Here is a 10,466-nt window from a genome sequence, read left to right as displayed (position 1 = left end):
TACTTTGTATGGTCGGAGATGCTTCGTTCTGTGCGTTGCACACTTCTGACCAAAATTAATATACCCTTTTTGCAAGGGTATAAAAAGGTGAACCATAATAATCATACAAAACAAAGGGGACAGAGAGTAAGAGAGAAAAAAGGAGAGAGAGAGAGAATAAAAAACGTAAAAGAAAATGTGGCTAAACAAAATGCGACAAGCCACAAAAGCTCACTTTCAAAATGTATCTATGCATTTTGTCAATTGGCAGCCAAATGTGTGTGTTGTTGCTAAGCTTTCTTTATGCCCCCAGCTGGTTTTGGGCATTAGTTTCATAAGGACGCCGCTTATGGCATGATTTGAGGTGGGGCAGCAACAACAACAACCACAACAACAATAACTACAACAGCCCCCCAACAACAGCTGCAATGGGTGAATAGAGTGGCAGAGTGGTTCAGTCTGACGGAGCGGCCCATTCGTTGCCAACTCTCGGCACACGCGACACGTGCTAGGTGCGTGCCAAGTTAAATAGTGACTGTGAAACGAAAAAACAAGAGTTGAAACATTTTTGAAAATAATAATACAAAACAATAAAATATAAAAATATCTAAGCATACACACACGAATAGACAGAGATATCAAGGCAAGGACAGCTGCCAAAGCAAGAAAAGGTAAAAAGTATGTCAAGAAATAATCGACATGTCTGTTAATTATTGTAAAAGTTGTCCTCCCAACACACGCACTGAGACTGACACAGAGAGAGAGAGAGAGACAGACAGGCAGACATTGGCAGGGGACGATGACTGTGACACCGCCTAAAGGAAACCAAAACCCTCCAGCCAGCGACAGCTTGCGGTGTCAGTGACAGGAGCCAACTGATACTATGCTTGTTAGTGGAACAAGAGGAATGTCATCATCTGTGTCTATATACTATGCGAGTATCCTGGGCATATTTGTATGTGTGTGTACACATAAACTTATTCGCGCTACTGCGAATGTGTTCCATGTCATAAAGACACGCACAAATCATGCCTTAACTCCGTCATGTCGGCTTGGGGCAACTGGTCCTGGACTGCTGTCCTGTATGCCCTGTGTGTATCCTGTGTCCTGCTCGTTGCCTTTTGCTTAACTCGCAATTTATGGTTAATCGATGTTGTCTTTGAACGTGACCTATTTGCTTTATTTCGTCGCACTGTGTCCTGTGTGACGCCATTATCCCAGCTTCTTTACTCGCACTCAGCGTCCTGCTGACGTGTTAAATTGTCTTTTTGTTTACCCTTACCCTCAATAAAGCCATAATTTATTTTTCATGTTCTATCGCAGTTCGTTATAGTCTGTCTTCTGTTCTCAGTTTTCCCCTTCGTTAGCTGGTCTTTTATTCTATATTCCCTTTGCCCTAATACCCCGCACACTCCACCTTTTTTTTGTCTTCTGTTTCTTTTCTTTTTTTTTTTTTTTGCATACTTGGCTCTTACGATATATATAATATATATTCTGTTGAATCGATATGAGATCGACCTTGACTTCCGGCAAGGATGCTGGCATTTCTTTGCATTGTCATTGCAGTTGTTGCCTGCAACATTTGTTGCCAAGTTGCTAAAGCTTTACAGTTTTGTACTCACTGTGCGAAACTAGTACTCTACTGGCTTAGTTTCCTGTGACTCCCACTGTGTTGGTAACAATAACAGTGACGGTGACGGTGACAGTGATGGTGATTGGACACTAAAGTGTCGCATGGGCATACTAATTAGAGCACCGTCTCATTACTCAGACCTTCAGTATAATAAGCGTGTCTGTGAGCTATCTAATGGGGTCATCATTTAGGGCTTTTAAGGTGTCCCCCCTGGGGCCTAGAAAAAGTTGAAATTAAACTTTTTTTGCTCTTCCATAGGTACTGGCAACAACATTTACGAAATGCTTCTGTATGCTTAATACTTTATGATGATTTCATTTGTGTTCTGTCTGATTTACGGCCAACCATTTGAACTAGCAATGACTTGTAAGCCAATCAATAAACGAAACATTGACAAATCACGCAAAAGGAGGCCAAGGGCTGCAATTTATTACACAACTGCAATTCTAACAGAGAGAGGAAATTCCTATTCTTTTTCCTGAAGATCGCCTCTTATACGAAGAAGCATTAGGCGCGTTTCCTTATAATTTAAATCGATCGAGTTCAATTCGACCTTATTACATGTTCTATTATTTATTCGGACAACTAGACAAAAGCTCATCGACATGCAAATGCAACTTCCATTGGTCTCTTTAGGTATGTAAGCATGTGTGTGAATGTATTATTATTATGATGTCATGCGTGAAATATTGAGGTGAAACACATACATACATATATATTCATATAATTGTTGTATGTATGTGTGTGTACGCACACACCTCACTTACCGACTCAAGACCTAATCAACTAGTTGGAACTCAAGTTGTTTCAGTTCATTGAGCAAAGTGCCAGTTGGTCAGAGTTCAGCACAAGGGCCCATTGATAGCTGCACACACACACACACACACACACACACTTGGTGTGTGGTTGAATGTATGTTATTTGCACTAGCAATTTTTCGTAAAATATTTTTCAAAAAAATTACTATTTACTTTTTAATTTTCATTGCAGTTTGTTGGCTATAACTTTAGCAAACATAAAATCTCTACATTTTCGATTCTATTTGTGTACTGCAAATTGAATGTACTCAATTATAGGGTATTCCAATCTCCTTCAATATGCTTTGGACGGAGTCATTTTTGTCTTTATCTTGATTCTATTGCGTAATTTTGTTTCAACTCAACATTGGCAATTAAAGATAACAGTCTGGCAAACCCTTTTACGAACTGAAGTCAACTTGGGTGCAATGAACCGTAAAGTTGTGACAGACAATTGACTGGTACATTACATATTTGGCAATATTCATTTAAATTTAAAATAAACAAAAGCCGCATTACAAAACTGTTTTAAGCCCACACCCCAAATTATTGGTAGGGGGTGGCGGGGTGGGGCCTTCTGCCTTTGACGCACTGGTTTAATTAAACGCATCGATTCGTCGAAAATCTCTTTGAGGCAAAAGTAATATCCTTCGGCTACGTATACGAACTAAAGTCGCGCGCCTAGCAACGCCCATTTGGACTTGCCCAAACACCTATTTATTAAATAGACAATTATTGCAGATATCAACATAAATAAAACACATTGCTCTAAAAAACGAGGCCTCAGGCTAATTGATGAATGGATTATAATTAAGTGGAAACGCCAACCACCAAAATGAATGAAAATGAAAGAAAATTTAAGGGTCTTGCTGACATTTAAATGCCCTTAAAATAGCTAGAAAAAGGAAAAGTAAAATCAATTCCTCATTCACAGTCAAGTCAAAGGACTTTCTGCAGAAGGGTACATTAAATCTCATTCAATCAACTTCAAAGTGGATAATTACAAGGAAAATAAAGGGAAAAAAGCAATTAATGAAATAGTTAGTTCACTGATTGCACGAAATCTTGAATCTACTAAACCCTTTAGTAGGCTGATTTATTACAATAAATAAATCAAAGTCGGCCTTGAGTTCAATTTTAGAGTTTACATTATACAAACATCTTCTATCGGTCAGTAGCTCGTTTGGTGTTCTTGAAAATACAAGTACGAAATCTCTAAATTCTTTCTATTTTTTACTTCGATTTTTTGATTTCGTGACCAGCGGGTTAAGTCCTAGCAGAGATTCATTTTCTCACTCCTGTCTACTAATAGTACTACTAATTTTCTATTCGAATTATTTTGCAATTTGCTGTCTCAGTATGAGCTCAAGACTTACCTTCCGTTTTGGCGATCAAAATCTTCGTCAAATTAAAAATGTTAGTAAATCTTTAAGTGGAATTGTCATTATAAGCGGAAGACAAAGTGAATATACAATACATTAACTGTTTGATTTGCTTTTTTCGTACTTTAACTAGATGCAACGGGAGGATGCTTATACCAAAGAGGCCACTCTAAAGAACCAAGCAAAACGGGAATTGGCCAATGGAATCGACAAGGATCCAATTTACAAATTGCGCCTACAGTGCTTCAGTCGCGGTACCACAGGCATCTTGGGTCTATCAAGGTGAGTATTTGTCTGTCCATCATCCTGGTGAACGAGTTAACTTTGAGCTTGGCATTCAATTTGATGAGAAACATTGCGGCAACTGTGTATGTGTGTGTGTGTGTGAGTGCCATGTTTGCATAACTTTGCGGGTTTTTCTGTGTGGTGAAACTAGTTTCTGTAGATGTGGTTTTTATTGTTCCAGGCTAGCTTTACAGGGTACTCGAGCATCATATGGCATGGTATTAGCACATTGGCTCAGGTTGACTTTATGGTATCTCTTTCATTACTAACCTTTGCCCCCTATAGCCTGATGTACGTACATAGCGTACATATGACGTGAGGGCAACATTAAATGCGAAAAAAGAAAGTTTGTACTGGTGGCTGCTCTTGTAGAGCGCAACATGATGGCGTACTGCCTTTAGGTTGAGTGTATTAAAATGATGAAATCGTCGAGTGATGGGTTAAGTGGAGAGGAGGATTCTGGCCGTACCATACAATACACTGCTCCTAGTAGGCAACTAAGACTTCGAGTCATCTGATGACGCTGCTGATGATGATGATAATAACAATGATGATCAGAGAGTTCAGGTTTAGCTAGGGCCAGGCAAACAGTACGCGAGTATGTTGAGTTCGAGTGCATGTTGAACTAACATTCTCGAGGGCTCTCAAGAGTGTGTGTGTGTGTGTGTGTTTGTGTGCCAACTGGCAAAAACTATAAGGCTTTACGATGAGAGTCGAAGCGGTGGCAAAAATCGCTGACTGAATGCAAACAAACATAATTGGATTTCTCTAGTTGATGCAGTGCACCACCAAAACCCATCAAACCCGCTGAACCACCCAGCGGAGAGCGAGTTACACAGTGGAAAGCGGCAGCCCTGCGTTAGTTTTTATTTCAATTTCATCTCACACAACGTATAACGGCTGAGAACCACCTTCCCCCTCCTTTCGTTCGTTTATTCGTCAGTCCATCCAACCATCCATCCTTCCATCTGTCTGTCGGTCGGTTAACAATTTGCTCGTTTTGAATATATAGACATTTTGTACAAAATCCGCAACCACACATACATCTGTAGATGCAGATATAGATTCAGATGCATATGCAGCATGCATCCTCAGTTGTTTGGCCATGGACCGCCTATTGGCCATGGTGAACGCGCATTTTCATTTGTATTTATGCAATTTGTTTGTTTGCCAACTGGAAAATTCAATGCATTGAATGTATGTATACAGGCGAAGGGTTCTAGCAATATAAGTAGACTCTCCCATAGATATCATACAAATGTACATACATATGTATATGGATTTGAAAGTATTCTTATTTGCTTGTTGTATCCTTTTATTAATATTATTTTTACCGTTTCGATTTACAAATTAAATTTACAATTTCTATTGCGTTTCGTTTAAGGGCATTTCGGGCTATGGACACAGATGGCAGCAAAGCCCTTAACAAAGAAGAGTTCAAAACTGGAATTACCCAGATGGGCTTGGAACTGAAAGATTCTGAAATCGATAACATGTTTACTAGGTATGTGTGATAGGTTTCAATGCAAATACAGTTTCAGTTAGAGCTTTACTTTTCAAATGTGCAGTTTCGATACTGATGGAAATGGAAGCATTAATATGACTGAGTTTTTGGTAAAATTACGTGTAAGTTTTATCACTTAACACTGATAAGGGATAAATCATAACAAAAACTTCTCCATTTCCATAGCCACCCATGAACAAATGCCGTCTGAACATTATTGATAAAGCCTTTAAGAAAATGGATCGTAATGGAGATAATCAGATCACAGTTGCCGATTTAAAGAACGTTTACTCGGTGCGAGATCATCCCAAGTATTTAAGTGGCGAATTGACCGAGTCCGAGATATTGACCGATTTCCTGAAGAATTTTGAAGCTGGTGCCCCCAATCCAAATGGCATAGTAACTGAAGAGGAGTTCATCAACTATTATGTAACAATTAGTGCTTCTATCGATAATGATGCCTACTTTGATTTGGTTATGCGACGCGCTTACAAACTCTAGATTTGGCACCCTTTCAAGTTACTAAAAATTGCAAATTAATCGTAAAAAAGGTTTTCGTAATTATCTATCTAGATAAATTAGTATATTATATTGCACAAATCCTCTTCAAAATTTAAAAGTCAAATTGTTTGCCCAAATAGATTAAAAACTTCAACAATTGTTCAAAATTAAATTCAAATTGCATTGATTCATTCACAGTGTGTCCCTCTAAATCCGCCCCTGTTTGAGTTGCATATCAAAACGAATCAGATAATTGTAAGTTTAATGCTGATTAACAATTGAGACAACCGACAATGCAAATCAGCTCAGACGTGAACATTTCCATATCAGTTGAGCTGAATCCTCCCACTGCTTCGCCCTTATTGATTACTACAACTGTCTAATCCTGGAATGCTTGGTTGTCTCCCCTAGGCCGCAGTTTCACGTAGTTTTGGGCAAAATAATGCGCTATAATAATTTATTAAATTAAAGCCGCGTACTAATTAGCATAAAACTAATTAGATTACTTGTACATGTGAAGCCACAAAGCACAACAACCCAAACAAACAGCGTAAAGGGAGTGAAGAGCCAGAGAAGAAGAGGCAAATGTGGACGCAAACAGAGTTAAACATACGTGGCGTATGCGCAATCGGTTGCTGTTGCTTTTGTCGCTTTTAATAAAAGTCATGTTTGCCAAAAAGTCACACCACACCCACCCCTCAGTGCTGCAAAACAAATAAGCCTGATTAGGTTGTTTTTTCCTTCTCTTTTTTTGGTTTTAGATTAGGAGTGGAGAGGGATGACAAGTGATTAGGCTGACATCGCCAAAATGATATCACCATCAAATTCTCGCTTGTTTTGTGCCTTTTGAGTCGAAATTGTAGGAATATTTGGCAAATGCTGATGCTGATGCTGATGCCGATGCTCAGATAATTAGAAGCTTATTAGAGGCAGGCCAATGGCAATTGGCACAACTCTAATTACATTCATTTCACATCAATGATAAGAAAAGAGGAGTTTGTTCAGTCAATAATATGCCATCGGTATCGATATCAGGCAAAAGTAAATGTCTTTGGTTTGGATTATGAGGCAAAAGTTTTTCATGTAGTAGGGCCATGTGTAGACAATGTTAAAAGTTTGCCCAAGTAATTAAATCACTTCGATCTTTGCTAATTACAAGCCAAAAGCATGAACATGCTCCAACATAGAGGCTATAACTGCAAACTAGTTGGGAGAGTGTTCGTGTATGTCTTTGTGTGTGTGTGTGTGTGTAAAGCTTGTTAGACAAAGCCTGCCACTTTCAACATCCTCATCAGAGCATGACCGTGCAACAGCAACATCATCATCATCAACAACAACAAGAACAACAAGAGGAACAAAAATGATGACAAGTTACCTGCCAAATTAATGCAAACACGAGACGTGGGGCAACAGGAATATTAATTAAGTAGCTTTTCGTTACACTTAAAGAGAAGTGCATATGGAATGTTCTATTTGCATGTTATTGACTCGATTAATATTAGTGGAATTTCTCTCAGTGCAGTCAGCCAATACACATGTACCTTTAGAGTGTTGGCAGTTGGCACTTGCCTTTGTTAGATTTGCAAAGCGCAAGGCAACATTCCCGGCAACATATTTTACCGTTTCGCTAACTAACTTGATCCTCCTTCTATGTATGTATGTAAGTTTGTGTACATATTCCTCCTTGGACCGCAGTTGTATTTCGGCTTGTCTGATTGTTGGTTCACGGCATGCAACGGTTCGTATAAGCAATTTGCTTTTGCTTCTACTTCTGCTCTTACCGCTGCCAAGTGGCGTATGATTAATGAACGTTTCATTAGCGAAACTCACATTACAGTTTGACTGCCACTCGACCCCTACTGCGACCCAAGTCGAACTCTACACACACACATACATAGAGTAATACAGCGATAGAGAGAGGGGGAGGAAGAGAGCAAAATATCCACCCAGGACACCGAGTAAGTGATTCAGCTTCGGCTTCAGCTTCAGCTTCGCTCTATTTGCATTTCAGCAGGTTGCCGAACGTGATCACAATATTATCTCTTCATCAGCGCCAAGCCTCATCCTGGCAGGACATGCAAACATTATTCTATAGAGAACGGGCCTTGCTTTCCACCTTTCCTGCCAGAGGCGTCTCCTGCCGCTCTGTTTGTCGTTGAGTCCCATGTTCAACTGCCTTTTGCACGTAGCTCGTGTAGTTGTTGCTCGCCTCGTTTTCTCATCCTTCTGACACATGTCCTTGGGTCACAGGTTAAAGTTTCCCTGGCCGGGGCATAAACTCACGTAGTTCTCATTGCTTCCATCTACACCCACCCATCTTTATGCCATCCAATGCCAAGCAGCACTGTGGCCATGGCAGCTGCGCAACTTAACGAGTTACAATGATTTTCGTGCTAATTAAAATGGTTTTTGCATTTAGTTCACCGCATTAGCATTTCGTTTAGCTGTTCCACAAACACCTGCCCCTGCCCCTGCCCGCCACCTTTCTCTCACCAGATTATGCTTTCACACACATCTCCTTATGGAATGTTTGTCTATCTATAGCCATAGTGGTATCAGTATCCGTAGCCAACTGTGTGCGGCATAAATTAAGCATACGCAGCGTTACCAACGCTACTAAACGAAAACGTTGGCCAAAAAGTCTGTTTGTCAACTGACGCAGCTGCGCCTAATGAACTCAAACTGCGGGCAAACACCGCATCTCTCCTCGATTTCCTCTTGTCCTCCTCCTTGCATATTTGTCTGTTTTTTGTCAGCTGCAACTTTGGATTTCACATGCTTGACTGCTGTCTGTAGCTAAGTCTTAATTAGATGTTTGATATTTGACAACTAAGCAAACCAAAATTGAACTCGTTAGTGGTTTATGATTACAATCGCAAAATGGCATTCACATACCATATCCGTTCATAATTACTGAGTGGGCCATTTTAATTTACTCATCTCCTGCAATATTAGCTGTGAACATTTCAAGTCATTCATTAAGTTAAACTTTATAACACACGGTTCGTCCTAATTATAAAGTTGGATTCACTTAAACGGGCTTTCATTAACTTGATATGGAGTAAGATATATTACAGAGTAAGCATGGAATCGAAAGTTGAATGTTAAACAATAGATAGTTGTTGAAACAATAGAAATGGCAAATGCCTATACAAAGTCTACTTTCTAATGAACACATTAGATAATCAAAAGCAAAATGTATTTAAGTTGCCTAATAACACAGAAAACACAGAGAAATTGTTGGGTATTATTGCAAAGTCTTTACATATTTATTTATTTCATAAGCTATGTATCTTTACAAATTTTCTGTACTGGTATCTGGTTTAAATATTCTTACAATTAGTTTACAACTTCCGCAATCATATTCCATGCAGTCTCACGTGTTGAAAAGTTTTGCTTTTGGTTTTTGGGAAGTTTGAAGCGTTGCAAATAAACAAAATAAAATGCACATAGCCAAGTATTTTCATAGTCTTTATTATATGGCATTTTGTTGCAGTTTTTATTATATCTATACACACACACACACACACACACACACACACAGACTCACACACGCACACCTAATAGGGCAACTGTAATGCTGGACACGTGTTAAAAGTTCAGTTTTAAACACTTGTACACAAAATGTTGTTGCTGCTTTCGATTTTTGAAACGATTTCGCTTTTGTTTTTTTGTACGAATCACTGCAAAACTCCTTACATGTGTATCTGGGCACAAATCCCCAGAGCGAGGAAAAACTTTTAGTTTCGTATCGCCCACGTTTACTGTCAATAAAACTTTGCTTGAGCTAGGAAAATACAATACAATACAGGATGAAAAAAAATATATATATAAACGAAAAACAAAACAAAACACATCAACAACCAGCCAGAGAGAAAAATGAAACGAGAAAACAAAAATGGAAACAGCATAGATTATGTACATAGAGGCGGAATATAGCTTGAGAGGGCGGAGTCATTGGTAAGTCTTATAAAACATGCAAATGCAATGAAATTACATGTTACGTATACGCCCCATGTTGCAGAAAAGCAAGGAACATAGCAGGCTGTCTGGCTCATGGGCTGGCTGGCTGGCTAGCAAAGAAGTAAACCGACATAGAAAAGGATTATGTAAAATTATGCAAAAAGTATAAAATGTAAGAAGCAAAATCCACGCACATTAAATTAAAGTGCTTTCAATAAAGTCAAATCGTGACTTTTGCGCTAATGATGAGTACCAAAATCCGACACTGTCTCCACTGGAGTTCTTTCTTTGTCTAAGGTAAGAAGCTAAAGAGAAAAGAATGAAGAGACATCGTTTTTTTTTCCTGTTTTACTTGCTTGACAAATTGACTTGCAAATCATTTCTTTTGGCACTTTTTTCACAAAATGTTACGGGGGGGCCTG

At 39.1% G+C, this 10,466-nt stretch overlaps 1 protein-coding gene across 3 annotated transcripts; it reads left to right on the top strand.

Annotated features, from left to right (window-relative positions):
- The first annotated feature begins 447 nt into the window (after positions 1-447).
- Positions 448-6,272, top strand: LOC137582306 (calcyphosin-like protein). Of its 3 annotated transcripts, none has more exons than XM_068296786.1 (5): positions 448-650; positions 3,925-4,073; positions 5,461-5,580; positions 5,645-5,702; positions 5,767-6,272. In XM_068296786.1, exons 2-5 carry the CDS (start codon positions 3,925-3,927, stop codon positions 6,079-6,081), a joined length of 642 nt encoding a protein of 213 aa, XP_068152887.1. In that variant the 5' UTR covers positions 448-650; the 3' UTR covers positions 6,082-6,272. The 3 variants fall into 3 exon arrangements, with proteins under 3 accessions (XP_068152887.1, XP_068152888.1, XP_068152886.1); XM_068296787.1 differs by having other exon boundaries at positions 448-657; XM_068296785.1 differs by lacking the exon at positions 448-650 and adding an exon at positions 3,578-3,825.
- Positions 6,273-10,466: the final 4,194 nt, after the last annotated feature.

This window comes from Drosophila tropicalis, unplaced genomic scaffold (genome assembly GCF_018151085.1).
Source record: "Drosophila tropicalis isolate 14030-0801.00 unplaced genomic scaffold, ASM1815108v1 contig_859, whole genome shotgun sequence".
In the NCBI taxonomy this organism is placed as follows: Eukaryota; Metazoa; Arthropoda; class Insecta; order Diptera; family Drosophilidae; genus Drosophila; species Drosophila tropicalis.
This window is presented reverse-complemented; position numbering and strand designations above follow the sequence as displayed.

Excerpts from the sequence above, each read along its gene's own strand:
- LOC137582306 (XM_068296785.1), top strand. The coding sequence starts at position 3,769 with ATGAGCTCAAGACTTACCTTCCGTTTTGGCGATCAAAATCTTCGTCAA. Across the intron at positions 4,074-5,460 it reads GGCATCTTGGGTCTATCAAG|GGCATTTCGGGCTATGGACA; the intron begins GTGAGTATTTGT and ends GTTTCGTTTAAG. Across the intron at positions 5,703-5,766 it reads AGTTTTTGGTAAAATTACGT|CCACCCATGAACAAATGCCG; the intron begins GTAAGTTTTATC and ends CCATTTCCATAG.